The sequence below is a fragment of the Mus pahari genome, chromosome 17, assembly GCF_900095145.1.
Source record: "Mus pahari chromosome 17, PAHARI_EIJ_v1.1, whole genome shotgun sequence".
NCBI lineage: Eukaryota > Metazoa > Chordata > Mammalia > Rodentia > Muridae > Mus > Mus pahari.
Window position 1 is genome coordinate 49,024,300 of NC_034606.1, and position 22,678 is coordinate 49,046,977.

General features: G+C 48.4%; 1 protein-coding gene across 1 annotated transcript in view; it reads right to left on the reverse strand.

Annotated features, from left to right (window-relative positions):
• Efcab6 (EF-hand calcium binding domain 6) overlaps positions 1–22,678 on the reverse strand; it is a 190,055-nt gene that overhangs the window by 101,859 nt on the left and 65,518 nt on the right. Inside the window, exons 7-9 of the mRNA XM_021217148.2 lie at positions 14,341–14,477; positions 10,437–10,549; positions 424–545 (exon numbers count right to left, since the gene is read on the reverse strand). Coding sequence (XP_021072807.2) covers positions 424–545; positions 10,437–10,549; positions 14,341–14,477 — 372 coding nt within the window. The remainder of the gene's footprint in view (positions 1–423; positions 546–10,436; positions 10,550–14,340; positions 14,478–22,678) is intronic.

Sequence of the window (22,678 nt, forward strand, 5' to 3'; positions counted from 1 at the left end):
CCCCACACACACCCTATACCTACACACCTTACACCCACACACCCTACACATACACACACCCCCACACACACCCTATACCTACACACCTTACACCCACACACCCTACACATACACACACACCCACACACACCCTATACTTACACACCCTACACCCACACACCCTACAAATACACATCTTACAGTCACACCACACACCCATGCCGCTCACACTCACACCCCACACCTACACATTCCCACAGCCACACCCCATGCTCCCACACAGAATCAGCTCCGTCACTGTTGGCATCATCAGTGCATCCTGAAGAGAGGTCCCTGGCAGTCTGAGGGGTGTGACTGAGAGCAAACCAAAGCCTCAGAGTAACACCCTGACAGAAGCGGTTTCTGTGGCTGTCGGCTGGCCTGTGGTCACGCCTCAGCTCTCACCTCTTGGCAAAAGGTCTTCTCCAGGTCATCTAAGGAGTAGTTCTTCCAGAGATCCTCAGACGACACGGTGTCGAGCGGCCTCTTGCCATTTTTGCCTTGTTGAGTCTCCCTTGGGAGTTCTGCTAAGAAAAGACCATGTGTATTATTCACATTGTAAAGGCCATCTCTGGGCCATTTGCTTCCGATCATCACCTACTTGGTAAAAATTAAGATGAGTGAAGGGAGAAAAAAATGGATCCACTGGATGCATTACACTGAAATAGGCTGATGAGTGGGGAGAAAAGGAAAAGAAATTAGCCTTCTGTGTGTTAATGTATGCCAGGATAGACCCTGTGGGCTAAACATGATGAAATTAGAACTGTTTATGCAATGGGAGGAAACTAGGATCATTCTGTATGGCACCGACTTCACCAGAGACACGTCAGGAAAAACATCAAAGCCAGAAACCATTCACTGTCAGGCAGGGTCCTTGCAGAGAACAGTGGAAGGAAATCAAGCAGGGGAAACTTCTATTCACATACAGGAGCAGGAAGCCCACGCACGGCCACATCTGTGATCCCAGCGCTCAGCGGGCTGAGGCAGGTGGGTTCCGAGTTTATGGGTAGCCCGAACAGATCAATGTGAATATTGAAAGGTTAGATATGGAGATGGGCATACAAAGAACTGAAAAGTATAGTAAATGTATAAAAAGTGTCCAAATCACTCGTAATTAAAAAAAAAAAAAAAAACCAAAAAACTACTTAAACAAGCAAGGATAAACTACTTATCGTAGTGAGGATCAAGAAGGATGTGAAAGGGGAGGCTGAGGGGCTCAAGGCTAAAATTTGCACAAGAAGACCCGCGTTCAAATCCCAAGCCAGGAATGGCTCTACACACCCATAACCCCCAATTCTGGGCTTTCAGAGAGATGGGCAGGTATCAGGGGCTAAAGTGGTAGGCCCCCGGTTCAGTGGGTGTTCCTGCAACTAAGACAGAGAGAGACAATAAAGGCAGATAGCTGAATAGTCCTCAACTCACACAGGAGGATATACCTGCACATATGTGTACACAGATGTACACCACACACATTTACAGAGAGAAACACACACATGAATGCACATGCGTACACACAGAAACACACACACACACACACACACACACACACGCATGCACACTGATATAGGACAATGGCAGGAAGCAGCCCTCAGTTGGCAAGGAAGCGATTCATGTGCAAGCATTCTGAGCTCTGAGCTGTACTGCTCATTGTTGGCACCACAGCGGACCACCCAGCAAAGGCGTGCATGTAGGACACTTTCTACAGTGCCAGAGAGAGCGGGATGCAAGTCTCCCAGCGGTGCTCACAGGGAGCACGTGGATGTTGCCAAGGCTGTGCAATAGAACACAGCTGTCAAAAAAAAAGACCTGGGCTGGAGAGATGGCTCAGCCACTAAAAGGCCTATTTGATTCTGATGAGGACCCAGGTTCAACTCCCAGCACACGCAAGGCAGCTTACAACTGTCCCTAAGTCCAGTTCCAAGGAAGCTGATGCTCTCATCTGACATATATGAGGTACACAAATGTATATAGCAAAAAGACACACACAATAAAGTAAATAAACATTAAAAAAAACAAGAGACACCTGTCTGTGACACAAACACGAGTTTCTTTGCTATATACTTTCATGACTTAAAGGGCACTTAACATAATTTAATTTTCATTTTCTCATTTATTCTGTATGTCTTGTCTATCCATCATCTATTTATGCATCAGAAAAAAATAACTTGGGATGCTCTGACTCAGCAGAAGTATAAGGTTCATAGGTATGTGATCCAGGGTCAGGGGGTTGGGATTTGGGGCGGGGGTGAGGGAGGCTTTATGCATCTGGCTTTTGTTCAACAAGCCTGTGTGCTTCTCATAGCAGAAGATGATGAAGTGTCTCAAGTGTAGCCATCTTCTCTCTCGGCGTCGGATGTGAAGAGGCACAAATGGGTCCCCAGATTTATTTCCTAAAATGTCTGCAAATAAGCCACAGCCAAATGAGGCACGCTTGCTTCAGCAACAGCTAACAGGCTGCCAGTCATCTGGAATCCCACATCTCATCTCGAAGGGAGGAAAAGGAAAAGAGAGACCCTTCCCCAGGTCCCTATGAGCTACATTAGAGACACAGACAGCCTTTCTAGATGAGTCTTACAGTGTCACAGAACAGACTGGGCCAGGCTCTGACCTGGCTAAGGGGCTCTGGGTCCCAGCAGGCTCTCTGGTAATTCACCTGATTCTCTACTTTGAGATCCTGGAACTGAAACACACAAGAAAACACATATGCATGCATAATACACACACAGGCATGCACACATTCACATACTACACACACATGCATGCACACATATACACATACATACCCATGCACACGAATACATGCACACACACACACACACACACACACACACACACACACATATCACCACATCACACACAAAGCCAGGACAGCCCACATGTCCTCTATTTGAACAAAATGCAGGGTCCTGTAGACTGCATGGGGTGGTGAGGCAGGAAACCTACCCATGAGGTTTCATCTCCTGAGACACTCTCTCACCCCAGGACTCATGTTCTCTTCTGCTCTCTCTCCCTTCCCATGATTTTTTTCTACAGAGTTTATTTTCTCGTTGAAAGGGCTAGGGTGGGACCCGAGTGTTTTCCATGCCAGGTAACACCTACACCACAACACCAAGAGAAGTGCACACATTAAAGGGCTCTAGGCTGCCCCAGGAGCAGCAATCAGAAACTGCCCCTTGCCCCCATGTGACTGCCTCACATGCCCAGACAGATGGTGTTCTTGACATGCCAGGTAGCTATGGAGGCCAGTGTAGCCAAAATTAATAGAAACTGTTGTCCTGTATTCAGAAAAACCAAAGGGAACCATTTCCGGAACTCAGTCCAGAGGTAGGAACAGCACGGAGCCCAGGAACTGCTGTTTTATCAACATGTGAACATGTTCTAGCAAATTCCATCCTGTAAGTCACAATTCACAGTGGAAGGTCACAGCACAGGCAGAGGCAGAGCCAGGGCGGGGTGTGAAGAATCAAGTGGACTCATGCAAACAACCCTTACTAAACTAAATAGGCTGTTTTTAAAGAACAATATAAAACAGGCATGCACACAGGAGGGGGTAGGGAGAAGGGTTCTAGAAGTGGGGGGATTGAGGAGGGGAGTGGACAAGATGGAAATCTATTATAAATGTGCATAAAATTGTCAAAGAAGAAGTGAAAATTATTTTAGAAAATAAGTTTAGAAAATTTAGAAAAAATTTTATATATATATATATGTATATATGTGTGTATATATATGTATATATATATATATATATATATATATATATATATAATTATGTGTAGCCATTCTTAATCACAAGACTGAAAATTTAAAACAATGCAAACAGATATGGATATTATTTCAGTTCTTAGATGCCTGAGAATGTCTGCCATAAGCGTGACACTCTGTTGTATAGAAAACTGTTACTGGCATTGGTAAGGTGAGGATGTCACACCAGAGAATTAGAGGTAACAGAGTGGGGACTGCAGTGTCTTAGGAAGTTTTCCCCAGCGGGAGTTCCCAAGCCTGTAACAGCCAGAACCTTGGACACCATGGGCAGACCATATTCAACAAACATACCACCGGGCTGTGACTCTGCCCGACCTAGTTACACATCCTTGGACTATTGTTTCCTCCTTAGCAAAATGAAGGGGGCGGGGTAGCATCTATCATGAGATTGCAACACAACAGATGAGTTCATCCTCGTGTGACTCCTTAGGGATTCTCAACAGGTATCAGTTGTCCATCAATTAGTAAGAAACTTCTTCAGTAGGCAGAGACCAGAAAGAAGCTCCCAGCCACAACACGAGCTCTTGGGTGCAAATTAGAAGGGAAAACCACGCCCAGGATGAATCGCAGCACTATTGACTACTGACCTCCTGTGAGATTTGCTGAGAGAACAGACGTTTTAACTGTTGCCACCACATACCAAAAAATGTCTCTGTAAGATCACAGATGTGTTAATTAACTTGACTGTGGTAAATCATTCCACGTCACATCAAAACATCATCAGGGTTAAACAAAGCTGTTGAGTATTCTCTCCAATAAAGTTGATAGGTAAGTGTGCACAGACTGAGGAGGGCAGCTGAGCCCTGTGTTCCCCCTCCTCCACTGCCTGGTGTGAACATGCAGCCTGCCCCAAGCAAACCTCCCTTGACTAAAGGATCCTGTTCCCTGAAACAGACCAAAACTAAACCTTTCTCTCTCAAGTATTGTCAAGTGTTTTGTTAACGCAAAAAGAAGTGTAAAACATACACAAATCACCACAGACAGGAAGATTAAGCTGAAAGGAACACAGAGCAAATAAATACAACAGAGGAAAAGAGTGAAATAAAGATTATATCAAGTAAGAAGGAAAGGTGGGGGAGGGAGGAGAGAGGAAAGGGAAGGAGGAACTGGGGGAAGAAGGGAAGGAAGGATGGAAGGGGAAAGGGTGGAGGAAGGGGAGTTAAAAGAAAAAGCAATGTTTTAAGAGAGAAGTCATTTTAAAAAAGGTCTAAGACATATGTAATATGAATAACTGGGAAGAAAATCAAGCAACGGAATAGAACAAATACTAAATATGGTGACTCACAAAATTATCCTGCAACAACAATGACTCAAGCCTTAACAGTGAAATACCACAGCATGGTCTTGGGACATCGATCATTGGTGTCTATGACTGGGTTTTTAATTTATCTTGGTCTTCATCGTCTGCTTGACTGGGTCTGGAGTCACCTAGGAGACACACCTCTGAACCTGTCTATGAAGGAACCTCCAGAGGTATGCCGGGAGGAGGAAACCCCATCCTTAGCGTGGGTGCCACCAACCCATGGACTGGATCCCCAAACTGAATCAAAAGAAGTCACTGGGCCAGGCGTGGTGGCGCACGCCTTTAATCCCAGCACTTGGGAGCCAGAGGCAGGCGGATTTCTGAGTTTGAGGCCAGCCTGGTCTACAGAGTGAGTTCCAGGACAGCCAAGGCTACACAGAGAAACCCTGTCTCAGTCACTGAACATTGGCATTAATTTCTCTCTGCTTCCTTCAGTGGATACAATGTAGCCAGCTGCCTGGCTTCTCTGGTCTCAAGCCTTCCGCCATGAAGGGCTATATGCCCTCAGATCAGGACCAAAGGAAACCTTTCCTTCCCCAGGTTGCTTCTTTCCCAGTATTTGGTGCTGAGGAGTGAGGCCGTTGCTATGATAAGCATGTCTTTTTAATGGTTCGTGCAAGTGCAGAAGTTTGGAACTATCTTGAGATGCTCTAGAGCTGTGAGTAGAGCATGGAGCTCAGTGGGTTAGTCTAATGAGTGCTTGGAAGAGCAGAATTCAAGTAACAGCACAGATGGTGGGGATGTGCCCATAAGGATTCAGAGAGGATCAGGTACACACGCAGGCAGTCAGGCAGGCAGGCACTCATGCACACACACACACACACACACGCACACACACACACACACACACACACACGCACACACGCAGCTGCTTCCTACCCACATCCTGAAAATATGAGGCTGAATTCAAGAGTGATGGATTACTTGGTTTGACAGAGGAAAATTTAAGAACATAGTGTTTAGGCTGTGACATCATTACTGATCCCTGCTCTCACCCAGGATCACAGTAATAGAGAACTTAAAGCTTAAAGAGGGACAGAGAGCTGTGGACAAAGCTGTGGGTGAGGGGGTGGAAAGGAAGTAGCTGTAGTCGGTTAAGGAAATAGGTACAATTAAGGAGAGGCCTTCTGCTCTGAACTGGTACAAAGGGCTTTGTCAGCAGGCCCTCACTCATCGGGAGTCCAACTTGTGAATATGCAAGTTCATTTGAAAGAAGAGACTTGTGGTGTAGGAATGGCCCCCCAGAATTCCTGTTTGAATCCTTGGCCCATAAGGAGTGGCACTATTAGGAGGTGGCTTTATTGGAGTGGTTGTGGCCTGTTGGAAGAAATAAGTCACTACGGGGGCGGGCTTTGAGGTCTCAGTATCTCATCTCACTTCCAGCTGCTTATGGATCCGGCTACCTCTTCAGCACATCTGCCTGCAGGCTGCCATACTCCCCACCATGATGACAATGGACTAAACCTCTGAAACTGTAAGCCAGCCCCAATTACAAGTTTCCCTTTTTAAGAGTTGCCATCATCATGGTTTCTCTTCATAGCAATAGAAACCCTAACAAGACCAAGATTGGGCTTGGACTGCCCAGCTGCAGGAGTTCCCTGCCCCAAAACATCTGCCTGAGGCAATGCTGCCCCAGGTTCGGCCCCAAGGCACTCAGAGCCCTCTGTGCTGTGGAGAATTGCCCAGACCACATCTCGAGCTGGCACAGAACTTGACACTGTTGGCGGCATGGTGTCCAGTTTGGGAATTTGCAAAGTGGCAAGAAGTCAGGAAGGCTTGCACTCCTGTTCCAGAAATTACTGAGGCTGGCCAGCTTGCGGCAGAGCTGGATTCGTGGACAGGAGATTCCGAGAGGCCACTGTGTGAAACTAATGCCTAGGTCACAATCAGGACCATGTTAGGTCTCCAGTGGGTTGCCACAGGCATGGGCTGGATCTGGCTTGAGAGAGGCTAGATGGTGCTTCTGGTGAGGCAGGGGTACTCGTGCCCGCTGGAATCCAGGTAAAACCAGCATGAGACTCAGATGCTGGGCATGGAGTTGCAGGGCCCAGGGCTTATCTTGCTGCGGCCATTCTTGCTTGTTGCTTGTCCAGTCTACCCTTTGGGAAGGGAACACTTACTCTACCTGCATTGGAAGTATGCAACCTATTTATTTTAGACTTAAGAAATCTTGAGTCTCAAAGGAGAGTCTGGGCTCTGAACAGTCTTTTAGAAATTTTTAAATTATATTTTGTTCATTTGTATTTGGCTATTTTTATTCATTTATTTTGTATACACGAATGTGTGTGAGAGAGAAAGAACACAAGAGAAAGAGAGTAAGTGTGTGTGTGTGTGTGTGTGTGTGTTTTCTTCTTCCACCACATGGGTCCCAGACTGACCTAGAATCATCAAACTTGTAGCATCCGCTTCACCAAATGATCCACATCTCAGTGGCCTGAGACTGGGGATATTAAAGATTAGGGGACTTGTGAAGTTGGGTTGAATGAACGATGGATTGTGTTATGAGATGTCCATGCCCTTTTGAGGCTAACGTGGAATGTTATGATCTAAAAGCAATATGTTTGGGTATCAGTGTGACAAGGTGTCTTGGGGTTTCATTGCTGTGACCAAGGCAACTCTTCTAAAGGAAAGCATTTACTTGGGGCTGGCTTACAGTTTCAGAGGTTCAGTCCATTATCATCATGGTGGGAAGCATGGCAGCATGCAGGCAGCATGGTGCTGGAGGGGCAGAGATTTCTATATCTTGATCTACAGGCAGCAGAAGGAAAGTGGTGTCGCACTGGGTGAAGTTTGAGCATATATGACCTCAAAGCCCCCCTACACAGTGACACATTTCCTTCAACAAGGTGACACCTACTCCAACAAGGTCACATCTCCTATTATTGCTACTCTTCATGGGCCAAGCATTTATACCTCTGTCTGGGGGGGGGGGGAGACGGGACTGTTCCTAGTCAAACAACCACACAAGGTACATACTTAGAATTGCTAAGCAACTTGACTAGATTCAGAGTCAACTAGCTCTAAAACACCTTAACATTCTTTGATTTTTCAAATCAGTGTTTGAGATTACTTCAATGGGACAGAAGCCAAAGCAGTGTCCAGAGCCTGCGTCCTTTGCAAAAGGGCAGTGTGAGAGTCTCTCGGGGCAGCTGCCATTAAGAGGTCCCTGTTTCACAAACTCAGCTCATGCTAGCCAAGCACGGATTCTGACTAACAAAACTGTATAACAGAAACCCCAGGACAAGCACAGGCGAGGGAGCCATACACTGGCAGCCTAAGAAGTGATGCGGGATAAAATACCCTCAACTCACCCAAGTTCTTCAAAATCATTGCGAACACTATGGAGAGAGGAGGGAGGAGTGAGAGCGAGGGACACAGGGAAGAGAGAGGAGGATCGAGGGTCACATCAGTGAAGGTATAGAAAAGGCTCTCCGGGTGAGCTGAGAACACAAGCCAGTAAGACCGGGTCTTGGTGACATGAAGGTAGAACATAAAAGCTACATGGGAAGTGACACAACGGAGCCCAGAGAGCTGATGAGTCGGACAGAGGCAGCAAAGGGAATGCTGGGCCTTGGCAAGAGCCATACTGTATGGAAAACACAGGCTGCCCAAGGAAAATACGGTCCAGAAACTGGAGAGCAAGCTTGTGAAAGAAGGCAGAGACATGGACACCAGAGATGGTCCGAGGTAAGGATGCAAGTCACTGTATCCCTGATGCCCCAAACCTGGAAAATGGAAGATTTATTAAAATATAACAAACTACTACAAAAAAATCCTTTGAGGAATTAAATTTGCAAATAGAAGATTCACCACATTCTAGAAAATGTCTGCAGAAGGCTCAATGATAAGACATATCCTGCTCTGCTACTGAAACTCGGTGTACAAAGTTCTGCAAGTGGCCAGAGAAAGCCAACCATCACTAAGAGAGGGAGTAAGCAGGCCTCGGGGTTCACAGACACAGGGTGGGGACCGGAGCAGGTGGCCTGCAGAAACAGAAACATGTTATTCTCTCTGTTATTCCACGCAGCCAAGGTGGAACCATCATTTCCTTGGGTTTGTGTGTGATTTTTATCCTGCTGATGTTCCCAAGTGACAGTAAATTCCTTGTAAAAATAGCCTATGAGCTAATCTTTACAAGATGCCCCTCGAAATCCCTCACTGCTACCCAGTGCATGGGAAGGTGCCAGGGTGAGGCCGACGGTGCTTCTTTCTGAAGGGCGCCATTGGTTTGATGGCTTACTTCAGCCTTTGGCTTGTCTGTGAGAGCCCAGTGGGGCTTCAGGAGAGGAAAAGAGATGACAAAACCAACGCTCAGCAGTGTCTGGCACCTGAGTCCAAAGAGCAGAGTCCTGGAACCAGCTCCCAGCAATCTGTGTTAGCAGAACCAGGGAGAACAGCGCTGCTAGGAAGGCAGCGAGCTCTGACACAGGTGTGCCCTGAGGGGGATTTGCTAAGCCTCATTAAGACAAGACCAGACAATAAGAACAGGTTATAATCCAATCACAGGGGGTAACCCCAGGGTCAGGGGACCTGAGTGTCCAGCTATGTGACTCAAACATTCTTCCCAAAGAAGTGGGCCACAGTTCCGTTCAGGACCGGTAGCAGCTGGACAGCTCCGGGCATCATGTTATTGGCTGAGATGGAGACTCTGGGCAGGTGGGGAAGTTTCCCTTTGAGGACAGCATGCACACACAGATGCTGGCTTTCCGCATCTAATACAGCTGCAAGCTCTTCGACTCAGTCCTCTCGCATTGGTTTCTTTACCATGTATGGAAAAGGTTTCACCATCCAAACTCTTTAAAGGTCAGAAGCAGCAGAAAGAAGGACAAATGACACCCAGGGACAGTCTGTGAGTTCGGGGGGCAGGGGGGGGACATCCCAAATTCCGGTGCTGTGCTAACTCCATACACATTTCCTTTGCGAAGCTCACTGTTCCCAGATAGACACGTTTCTGTGTGGGTCCATGTGTCCGTGTGTGTGTGTGTGTGTGTGTGTGTGTGTGTGTGTGTGTGTGTGTGTATGTTTATTGTTTGTGTGCAGTTACCCACAGAAGCCAGAAGAGAGTGTTGGACCCTCTGGAGCTGGAGCTAAAGGCAGATGTGAGGCCCCAGACAGGTTCTGGGAATCGAATTTGGCTTTTCTATAAGAGCAGTATGTGCCTTGTGCCTTTCACCACTACCTGCCCCCAGCCCCTTTCTTTTCTTTAGCCCTTTACAGTTTTCTTATAAATAATGGCATCATAAGTATTTCAGCAGTGAATACATTTTACATATTGGGATATAATTCCTTAGGGAAGACCCACAAGGGAAAACAAACAAACAAGACCCTTAGTGACTGCTTGGGAAGTCCTTACCTGCATTGGACAATAGGTATTTAAAGCTGGCATCATTTTTAACACTGAGATTCTTCAGGAAAGCATTGTAATCCACTGCTGTGGTGTTGTCAATGCTGTACTGTTCCAAGAACCTGAAACACAGACGTTCCCTGAAGTCAGGCAGAGCTGAGGCCAGTTTGGACAGACAAATGTGTGCTTATTACAAGTTCTGCTTTATATGGAGCCAGCGCGGACTTCAACGTCTTCCTAGCTGCCTCTGCCTTTAACAACAAGACCATGGGAAACACTGCTGTTGGGATTCTTAAATGCAGATGGCTGGGGCTGGGGAGATGGTTCAGCCCGCAAAACCCTTGCTGTGCTAGGGCAAGGACCAGAGTTCCAGCCACAGCACCTACACAGAACAGGACTGCCTGGGTATCTGTCTAGAAGCCCAGTGACGGAGAGGTGGAAGCAGGTAGACTCCTCGAGTCATGGGCCAACCTGTTTATCCTCCTTGGGAGTTCCAGGTCAGGGAGAGGCCCTGCTTAAAGCAAACACAACAAACTAACAAACAAAAACAACAAACTGTCTTAAACAAAATGATAACCAAATAAATAAAAGGTAAGAAAGGCCTGGGTCTCCAGACTCACACAAGCATATACACATATACAGACTTAACATGCAGACCCTTGAGAGAGAACACTAACAGCTTGCAGAGAGACACAGAAAGAGAGGGACTGAACGTCCAGGCCCCTCCTTAAGGATTCCCCAGACACAAATCCTACACTTTTCTTCCCTTCCTTGTCGTAAGAGGGAGGACAGCAGATCCCAAGGCCCAGGAGGCCCCCTCCTCACCAGACAACAGGAGCAATGAGACCTTCCTGTAAGAAGTACGGAGACAGGGATCCTAGAGTGTGGAGGGACCCTAGAGTGTGGAGGGTGGGGGATGGTAAGCAGGCGATTCTTATAACTGACAGAAGCCAATCACCACAGGGGACGGAAACCTTAGCCCACAGAAGCACACAGTCCCCCAAACAGCAAATGGCAGAGGGAATCCAGCTGTTTAGATATATTAAGACTTACGTTTTCTGTTTATTTTGAGACAGGGTCTCGATATGTAACCCAGGCTGGCCTTAAACTTGCTATATTCTAGCCTTGGTCTCCAAGTGCTGGAGTTATGGGCTTGGGACTACCACACCCAGCTTAGAGGAAGAGAATTGAAACACACACACACACACACACACACACACACACAACACCTCTGTGTCTCTAGAATACACCGAGATAAACGGGCCGCCTTGGTTTGTAATGTGTTTCCTATTATTGAGATCTGTGTGTGATAAACAGTTTCTAGATGCTTTCTGGGTTACTACAATTCTAAAAGAATTCACAGTTTTTAAATGTTTGGTTATATCCTCCCCATATGTGTTGGTTTCTATAATTATCTAATTTCATGCTTTCTCAAAATTTAGTAATTAATACTTAAAGTATTTGTTATTTTTCTGGTTTCCAGATTGCGCAGGGAGCACCGCGGATCCCTTTCCCACTGTTCCTCTCTTCCACTTGATGAAGCTTCCTACTGTCCTAGTAGGAAAACTTATCCAGTGGGATGATGGCTGCCAGATGCTAACTCAGAAACTCCCTAAACAGCCCCCATCTTCCTCCCAGCCCTGATCGTGTGAAAAACCGGCCCAAAAGCTCCAGACCTGGGAGGCAGTACCTGCCAGTGTCTGCCCAAGTCCTGCGAGCCTGCGAGGCTGCTGGCCAGCATGCTGCTCAAGCAAGACAGGGGAGCTTGGTGAAGGCTCACACAGCACTGAAGACTCATTGCGGCAGCCAGGGTCTGCCTACAGGAGAACCCTGGCTTGGGCTAAGGACCTGGAGTCCTAGGTTCAGGAACCTGCTATATGCACATGGGGGACAGAATGAAGCCCATGGTAGTATGCCCTGGAGAAAACACTTTAGAGAGGAATACTGGCCCTGAACAGAAAGGCAGGGTCTCAAAAGGCTTTCTGCAGGGCTGGGGGGGCACAGCCTTGACTTCAGAGCCTGGGCACTCTTACCACACCAAGTGCCCAGCGCAGATCTTAAATAAAAGGAAGATGCTAGACCACACTACTGAAAAAGGCCATGTGCACCTTGTTCCAAACTGCAAAGGGCAAAGTGAACACCATGGCAGCCACAGAGTCCCAGCCTCCTCTGGGATTCCCATGAGGAAGGCACTAAAGCCCCAGCAGAAATCAGCCTCTGTGTGCGGCTGCAGGAACCAATTCTATTTTGGGATGTTGTTCAGGGCCGCAGTGACAAAACACCATTGTTTTCGAGGCTCGAATGGAATCTCGAATAAAAATCTGCGGAGTACTTTATTATTCAATACTTAAGAGATGGGGAAACAGACAGTAACTTTTTTTATATATAGATTTACTAGGTTGGAGACTGCAGTGCCAAACACAAGGTTTATTGTCAAATAAAAGCCCGCTTTGTTTCTGACAGACTGTTTCAGAAGAGGCCTGCCTCCGCTCTGTAATTGCGCGCACAAAATTATTTAATTTGTTTTGTTTGGATCTTATTCTGGACACTTTCCCAGCCAGAAAGGATATAAAAATTAAAACATCTATTATGCCTTTTATATTCTGAGGTAAGTTATAAAGAGGAAGAAAGAAGAACACATATTCAAGAGTGGGAAGGATCCATTTATTTGTTTTAAGTCCCTGGTCGCAAGCCCCCATCAGAGCTACCGGCACACGCCCTCTGTGTTGGCTTGCTCTGGGCAAAGTCCCTCTGTTGCCTGCAGCCCTGATCTTGTCTATAGGAAAGGTGTCAGAAGCCGCAGTGACCCGTCCTAACGGCAGCCTTTAACTCCAGAGCCTTTAACTTGTCTCTCTGCCTCTGCAGAAACAGTAGAGGCTTGGTGCTTTGGGAGCAGCCTGAAGGGTCCAGGCATCCCTGAGCCACTAGGACATGAGCCAAGGTCCACCGGTCACATGACACTGAGCCGCCTATCTATGTATGTGCACACATGAGTATGTCCCTAGTATGTATTAGGTTTTTCCCTATTAATTTACAAGCACAGTGAGAGGCCAACAAGGATAAGTTAACAAGGGGACAAGACAGCATACACTGTATGGCGGAAGGTACTCAGACTACAGGAACTGCTTACTTCAGGATGCTCACTGAGCAGTTTGGACCAGTGAACTGTGGATAACTGAGACCCCAGGAAGCAGAGATGAGGCTCAGGGTGGGCAGAGGCTGTGCTCAGAGAAGAGGTTGGGAAAGGGCAGGAAGAGGGCATCCTCTTAGCTGGGCACTTCATAAAGAAACACCACGGGGCCCTCCTCCAGTGCTTCTCACTCAGACCTCACACAGAGCAGGAGCCAAGCATCGGGCCACCCCACCTGTGAGTGCTGTGCTGAAGCCGGGAGTCAGGAGCAGGTGGTGGCATCTGGCAATTGTCAGGAAGCAGATAAATACTTTGTGTTAGTCCCTATCCTGTCACAACCTGCTGGCCCCAGAAACAATGTCCTCTAGGGAGAAGGATGTTTGAGCCATTATGTGAAGACTCCACGGCAGGAGTCAACAGAGTGAATTTCAACACTGGCCCCTTCTCCTCTTTGCCCCAGGCCTGGAGTCAAACTCCCAGGGAATTGGAAACACACAGGAGGGGGCACAGCAGGAGAGAATGGCGGCAGGGCAGAGCAGCAGTAACCCACAGCAGATACACAAGCTGGATAGTGGAGCTCACCAGTCCCTCCTCAAGGAATAAGAAGAGGGGCTAGGTCCCTCTGTTGAGAATTCACAGTCTCAGGAGGGAGGAACGTGGCAGTAATGAAGCCTAGGAGAGAGCTAGGGAGGGAGGGGAAGGCCCAGCAACCAGCTGCTGTGATGGGATCCTGGCCCTGGCAGCAGGGTCACCACACCCTCCCCCGATGGCCTTGCCACTCACATTTTATAATCCTCATCCTTCATCTTCAGGCAGAATGTCTCCAGAACCCGTCTTAGCTCTTGGGGCTGCACCGTGCCTGTGTTGTTGACATCGATGAGCTGGAAGACTTTCCTGATGGTCCTCATGTTTCGGAAGATCTGTGTAATAGCAGGGGGATTTGGAAAAGTCAAGAGGCCCGATGGTAAAACCTCAAATGGCAACAAATGTGTAGAAGCCTTTTTTTTTTTTTTTTTTTTACTACTTCTTGTAAAATAAAATGTTTTCAAAGATTCACCACAGTACACATTGCACAATGACATCTTTGGAAGAAAAAAGAAAGAACATTTTGCATATATTGAGAGTTTGCAAGGCAATTGTCTCAGTAAATGGTCTTAGTAAGTTTGTAAAAAAAAATTTTTTTTCTCTTTTTAATGTAAAGCAGTAAGTCTCATACACAATTCATTCCATTTTAGGGCCGTATGAAAAACTCTTTTCTGCTAATTGATGCTGAAAAACTAGTCCTGGCATAGCTGGACTTGTGTGATTTTTGCTTTTCATGGCCATATGCAAACTATTTTTACTGCGAGCTGGCAAATCTGACGGTCTATTTCAACCTCTCAAATTTTTTTTTATATATTTTTTTTATTTTTTAAAGATACCACAGAAAAGTTTTGCGACGATCTCTGAATTCAGCAAATGAGTCGCCATGTGAGATGTTTGGCAGGGTCCTTGAAAAAGATCCAAGGGTGGGGAGCTGGGTCTCTGTGCCGATTAGACTTCTATGGGGTCATCTGAGCGCTCAGAGCCCCACCAGCAAGTTCTCCCATCCCACCATGCTCTGCCAGCAAATGCTCCCACCCCCACCGAGTCTGCATCTTCAGATATAGTAACTGAGGTCCAACGGGGCCCGACGGACTCAACAGCTCACGGCTAGACAACATGACACCATCTTTCAGCTGCAGTCCATCTTTTCATGACCTTCCCCTGAAGAAAGGCTAGACATGCAAACACAGTTGTCACTAGAGGAGAACAACAACTGGGAGTAAGAGCCAGATCTGGGGTGGGCAGAGGCACGGGCCTTCAAAGGAACATAAACACTTCTGGCTAGTGTGGTCTGGGAGGCTTCCTGTAGGAGGTGGCACTGAGCCATCAAGAGTGATGGACGACAGAGGGCACTGCCAGGAAAGAGAGAGAAAGAAGAGAGAAGCCTGGTTCTAGAGGAGCTGATTCCATGGTCAGAGGAACGGATCCGGCCATGTCCAGCCTGGATTCTAAGGAACTTTAGCAAGTGGGGAGAAGCACTAGGCAGCAAGTGGCTTCCCCTTTCCTCAAGGCTTTCTCCATAGGTTCCCAGGCCACCCTAGGCTGATGGAGCCTGGCCTATCTATACGACAGTCCCTCTTGCAATCTCTCCAGGTCTCTTCAGTCTTTGACTGCTCCAGAGTCAGGAGCTGGGTAGGGTGAGTGGCCTCCTGGAGCCACTTCCAGTCCTTGCCTATGCCTCACCCTGGCCACTTGTCCCTCCGCCTACTGCTTTACCCCTCGTGCTGCGGGTCCCAGGGCCACATGAGTCCCCATGTCTGTGCCAACCATCCTTCTGACACCCGAGCTCCCTTCCAGAGGCCACCATTCCTACTCAAGCTTTGTGCTGTGCTGGTACCGACGGCCACTGACACTGCAAGGCCAAGGTGTTTGTCCCTCTGCTTTCTGGATCACCCCCTCCAAAGCCCAAAGCCCACCAGCCTCTACCCCCTGGGTCCCCTGCTTACAGGGACTTCTCCTCTGCGATCGCCCTGCCTAGTCTTCCTTTGAGCACCCCTCCTCGAATGTGTCACCCCCGCTTCTCCCTACCTTCTCAACCCTGAATGAATCCTGCCATGGTCTACTCCAAAGTGTGTGTGTGGGGGGTACTTAAATGCAGGTGCTCACAAACCCAAGAAGATCCCCTAAATCTGGTACAGGCAGTTGTGAGCCACCTGAGATGGATGCTGGGAATCATCCTCCAGCCCTCTACAAGAGTACCGCATACTCTCACTGGCTGAGCCAGCTCTTCCACCCCTTTCCTATGCCCCCACAGGAGGCCTGATGCACCTGGAGAGAAACATGCTGGTGAGTGCATCCTGTTCCCTTGACCCTGACTCTTCATTCCACCAGGACTGGGCACTGCATTCTGAGTCTTCTCTGCAATAACACACACACACACACACACACACACACACACACACACACACGCATACCACATACACACATGCACACACACATGCACATACACCACACATGCACACACATACACCACACATACACATGCACACTATACACACACACACACACACACACAAACTTGGGGTGGAAGAAGACATGAATACATGAACATACATATGCACATATGCCCACAACATTCATATACCCATTTCAACTTTAACACTTTTGTTGACAGTGCTGGGGACAGAGCCCAGGACCTTGCATACACTAGGCGGCGTCCCCACTGAGCCACCTCCAAGCCCATTCCTATCTCTTTCCACTTCCCAGTCTTGAAGTCCTGCCCCACCTTGCCAAGCTGGCTGCTTGCTTTCTGGAGAGCACAGCTGAGTCCAGAGAACACCCAGTTGCCTGTGTGTCACCTGCCAGTGACCCCTCAGATTTCCCACCCCAGGGATGGCAGATCCACTGCCTTTTCTCTGCTACTTACTCTAATCCAGCCCATCTGGATAGCCCCCTCACACTTCCCTGACCTTCTACAAGCCTCCTCAGAAGGTCACAGGACCCATGTTGTCCCTGCAGTCCCTCAGAACACATTAGCTGCACTGCAGGAGACGCTCCCTGCTGGGCCTAGTCTCCCTGCTGCCCACGGGTGGAATGTTCATGCTCAGGAAACATTTGCTGGAGTAAGTGACTGGATCCTTCCTGCCTGCCTGAGGAAAAAGCCATATGCTAGGAAAGCCTGTGGCCCGGTTGCACGGGTCTCCTCCACCTGACCCGAGCTCTGAGGGCTCTGTCCCAGCTAAAAGGTATAGCCCTGGCATGTGCTCGGTGTTGATATGACGACGACCATCACAGGATCCCTAGCTGGCAGGTGTGAAGCCACATACTGAGGACCATCTCTAATCGCCAGAGCACACAGGTGCCTCTGATCACATCCCAGACTGGTACTGGAAAACAGATCAGCCAGCACATCCCTGGGTCTAAAGATGGAACCCTAGATACACACAGCAATCGCACCCAGGGGCAAGAGAAACTACAGCGCCTGCTCTGCAGCTAAGTCCTGGTCCACTTCTTCTGGGAACGTGGAGGAGGACAGGAGCAACACTCTTCTTTGCAGCCCCATGGCAACCCAGATGGGTCCTCTGCGGGGAGAGCCATGAGCCGCAAACCTGGCACAGAGCTCTCACGCCCACCAGAGGTACCTCTCCAAGTTCCTTATCACTTGTCAGACGCAAGTTTGGCAGCAGCCACAGAAGGGAGCTACAGATGGCGAGACTTCGCAGAGACATCAGAGCGAGGGTCCTGGTGAAGGGGACCGGTCGGTACGGGGTGGGAGAGAACAGGAAAGGGATGAGAAAGTAAATGGCCAAGGGCCCAGCAACAATGACCAAGTCTATTCACCCTTCCCTGCTCCCACTGCACCCCTAGCCTGCCATTGTGAGAGACTTCTCTGGTACTGGAACACTACAAGACCCTGGATAATCCCAGCCTCTCTCTCCTTCTTCCTCTGTCCCAGCTGTGAGCCCAGCCTTAGTCTTGCTTACAGTAGCAAGCTGGTACACACCTCTCCAGTTCTGGTGTTCTGTGCTTGCCAGGCCCCTCCCTGCCTTCTCTATGCCTCAGTCACACTGCGCCTGCTCAGAGGGGAGCCAGAGCACACCTTCAGCCTGTTTTGACCACTCCCCTTGTTTCTCTATTTACCCACTGACAGCTTGTGTCCCAGGCTTACTTCTTGTATGGAACATGGCCCCGCTCTAGTCTAATGTGATGTCCTGGGAGCTCAGAACTTCCTGGGCTGAACAGGCTGTAACTGTTGCCTAGAAAGCCCTTCCCTCGCCCTCTGCTCTCCAGTGAGGCAGGGTTTGCATTTCTGTTGCTGTGGGAAAATATTCTGACCAAAAGCTACTTAAGGAGGAAAGGGTTTATCTCAGTTTCTATTTCCAGGTCCCAGTCCATCATTGAGGGAAGTCAGGGCAGGAACTGAAGCAGAACCACGGGGAAAAATGCTTACTGGCTTGCTCTCTGGCTCATGGTCAGCTGCCTAGGGATGGTGCCGCCCACAGTGGGCTGTGTCTTTCCATGTCAGTTATCAGCTAAGACGATTGCTCACAGACATAGCCACCAGCTGATCTATTTCAGACAATTCCTCCACTGAGATTCCCTCTTACCAAGTGGCTCTAGGTTATGTCATGTTAACAATTAAAAACTAACAAGGGCGCTGGGCGGTGGTGGCGCACGCCTTTAATCCCAGTACTTGGGAGGCAGAGGCATGCGGATTTCTGAGGCCAGCCTGGTCTACAAAGTGAGTTCCAGGACAGCTAGGACTATACAGAGAAACCTTGTCTCAAAAAAGAAAAGAAAAGAAAAGAAAAGAAAAGAAAAGAAAAGAAAAGAAAAGAAAAGAAAAGAAAAGAAAAGGAAAAAGAAAAAAGAAAAAGGAATCAAACTTACAAAAATAAATGTATTTTTATTAGTTAAAGGAAAAAAAAACTAACAAGGGCAACCTGGTACCTTCTCTCCAGCTTTCCTAACCATCCTTCCAGTTTGTCACTATCTCCTGATACTGACCTTGGGTTACTCTGATCCCCTCCCTTGGGAGAAAAAGGGCCATGGCCACCCCCTGCCTGAATCTGCTCTGTTCTAGCCTTTCCCCTGACATCCCTTGGAGGAGGAGGAGGAGGGGGGGAGAGAGGAGGAGGAGGGAGAGGAAGAGGAGGAGGGAGAGGAAGAGGAGGAGGGGGAAGGAGGAAGAGGAGGAAGAGGAAGGAGAGGAGGAGGGGATACAAATTACAAAAGCAGGGTGCTAATCCTAGCTGCCCCATCCAAACCCAGCACACTTCTCAGAAAGGAAAAGTGCAGACAGACCTCATGTCTGCCCCAACACTCACCTTCCTCTGGCTTACCTCTGTGCTGGCCTCCCTCCCTAATGGAAACCTAACTTTCATGTAGGTATGTGAACTACTGCCCACGACCTAGTTTTACATACCTGCAAGCTAAAATTGGCTTTAGAAGTTTTAAACGGTTGTGGGGAAATCAAAAGAAGAATCCTCTTGCATGTCATGTGAAGTAACATGTCCACAAACAGATGTGAAGGACTCAGCCATGCCCGTTCATTTCCATATTGTTGGGGCTGCTTTCCCTCACTAGAAGCCAGGCAGCAGGCAAGAAAGATCCCAGGGACACAAAGACCAGGTCTCCTCTACCCTCTCCACTCTGTGCAGAGTAAGACCACTGAACACTCTGCTGTCCTTCCCACACCTCTCTTGCAGAATAGTGAAGACATGTCGGGGAAGATACAGGTACAGGGAGTATAGAGGATTTAAGCAAACAGCTGAAAGCCAAGTACGGTGGCGCTCCAGGGGCTGAGGCAGTGGAGTGCCACAAGTTTGAGATCAGTCCAGGGTATGTACTATCTTTAAAAAAAAAAAGAAAAGAAAATGAAAAAAAGAAAAGAAAAAAAAAACAAAAAGAGACAAACAAAAGACCAGAGCAGTAATATTTTTGCCACTCTCTGGGGTCCGCACCTATAATCACAGCACTTGGGAGGTACAGCCAAGGAGAGCCAGGAGTTCATGGGCTACGAAGAAGAAAGACTAGTTACAACTTGAAGTCAAGAGTGTGGAAAGCAGATATCCACCTACGAGGTTGTACCCTGATGCTGTCCCCCTCACCACTCATTGTCCCATCCCCTGGGAACAGATCTCTGCCCAGCTCCACCTTAGCTCGTTGAGGCCCATGCAAAGCAGCATGCAATCAGTGGGCCTCGAGCTTACACTGACCAACATTTTTTTTTTTTTTTTTTTGCAAAGGAACAGAATTTAAAGTACCATATCCTATAGAGCACTTAGATGGCTTTTAAGCAGTCAGTGGAGCTGCGGTGGGAACTGCTGATCAGGGTGAAAGGCTCAAGACAAGGTGCTAAGTGACCAAGTAGCATGCTCTCACATTAAGGAACAGAAACCGGCTGGACCAGTAAGACACTGCTCAACCCCGCCCCCCCCATCCTAACACAGCAGAAGCCTAGAGGAGGAAGGTTGGAGTGGATGAATGGTGGCTGGCCGGCCTGTGAGCGACCTGACTCGATGCTACAATAAAATGTCTGACAAACAATGCAGGGAAGGAAATGCTTATTCTGAGCCACAGTGGAAGGTGACGAAAGCATGAGCACACTGGTCACACGGTACCTCTGGGAAGCAGCGGGGCGTGAACGTTGGTGACTGGCTGTCTCCTTTCCATTCAGTCCAGTACGCCAGCCCACGGGAGGATGCTGCCCACAGTCAAGGTCTTCCTGCCTCAGTAATCTAATCCACACAGGAGCTTGCAGGCAGGCAGGCCCAGAGGTTATTCCCCCAGGTGATACTAGATCTTATAACGCGCATAAGCAATAGTAACCACTAGAGATAGTCAAGGGTGTAGGTAGTGGCTATGTGGGCATAGAGGTGGACAGACTGGTGGATAATGGCTGGCTGGCTGGACAGATAAATGATGGCTGGGTGGTAACTGGGGTATGTAGGCATATAGTGCGTAGGTGGGTGGGTTAGTGGATAATGGCTGGCTGGCTGGCTGGCTGGCTAGACAGATGAATTACAGATAGATGGCGAACTGGGATATGTGGGTAGATAGGTGGATAGGTGGCTAATTGGCTGGCTGGATAGATGTATGGGTAATGGATGAATATGTAGATATATTAATAGATAGAGGAATCATTGGTGAATGGACTGATAGGTAAATCTGACTATATGCATATATTATATATGGATATATAGGTATGTAGGTGAATAACTGGTTAGATTAATGGATTGTGGCTAGATTAATAGATAATGGCTGTTTAGCTAGCAGTTAGACAGATGATGGATAGGTGGAGGATGGATGACAGATGAATGTATGGGTAGGTGGATGGACAGACGTATGGACAGACTGTATGTATGTATGCATGCATGTATGTATGTTTGTATGTGCATGTATGTATGTAGTATTATGGCTAAGGTAGGTAGATAGGTGTACAGACGTATTTGTGGGTAGATTAATGGATAGTGGCTAGCTGCCTGCCTGGCTGGCTGGCTGATGGATGGCTGATGGGTGGGTGGGTGGATAGACTGACAGATAATGGCTGGCTGACTAGATGAATGGAGGATGGATGGATGATATACAGGCAAGTGGATGTACTGGTGGATAATAGTTGGCTGGCTGGCTGACTGGCCAGATGGATGGATGAGTGAGTGGGTGGGTGATGGGCAGGTGATTGAGACACACATAAGGAATAATCTGGGTGATCTAAGGGGATCTTGGACAGGTGTATGGCAGACAGGCATTTCATCTCCATTATGGGGATCTGCTCACCATCCTCCTGTAAAGGAACTGAGGGAAGGTCTGGCGAAGGGGCCCAGTAATGCAATCTGTCTCCCTGATGTGGACAGTATGTGCACAGAGGGCACACCTGAAGTCTCTGGGTTGAGCAGATGCTAGGAAAGGTGGCAATCTGCGCTGTGCTGGTCCTCTGGGGCTGCAGGTCAGGTGAGGGTACCAAGCATCGGGGGCATATAGGGTGCACCACCAGGCATGGGGGGGTGAGGAGGTCAGAGAGGATAGAATTAGGCACCCACACTATTTTGAGGCTCCCCAAGCACAGGTCTCAAACCTTACTTCCAAGAGAAGCCACCAAGTAAGGAAGGGTCACGTTCCCCCCTGGATCACAGACGGCAAGACCCGAGGACACGGGGAACACATGTGAGAGACAGGACAAGCAGAAGCCAGCCCAGGGCGGCATCCTGAGCTGCTATGTGACAGAGACCTCTAACCCCAAGGGCCTGCACTGGCCTGGCTTTTGCCTCCGTGTGATCCTGCCAAAGGCATCCCTCGGTGACAGAAAGGGGAGCTCTGTGTGGGCCTGCAGAGCAGCGTGAGGAGGAAAATCCAACTGCTTCCTATTTGTCCCCCACTGAGCTGCGACAGTTCCATAAACTGCCTGCAGTGGATGCGTTATTACTCGTTATTACTCTGCGGGGCTTTGTTCCAAATGCTTTGTACACAGTGTGAGCTCTGGGAAGAAAAGCCGCAAGCCCAAATAAATACGGCCACCCAGACTTTAGTGTGTGTGAGTGTATGAGTATGAGTATGAGTGTGTGTGTGTGTGTGTGTGTGTGTGTGTGTGTGTGTG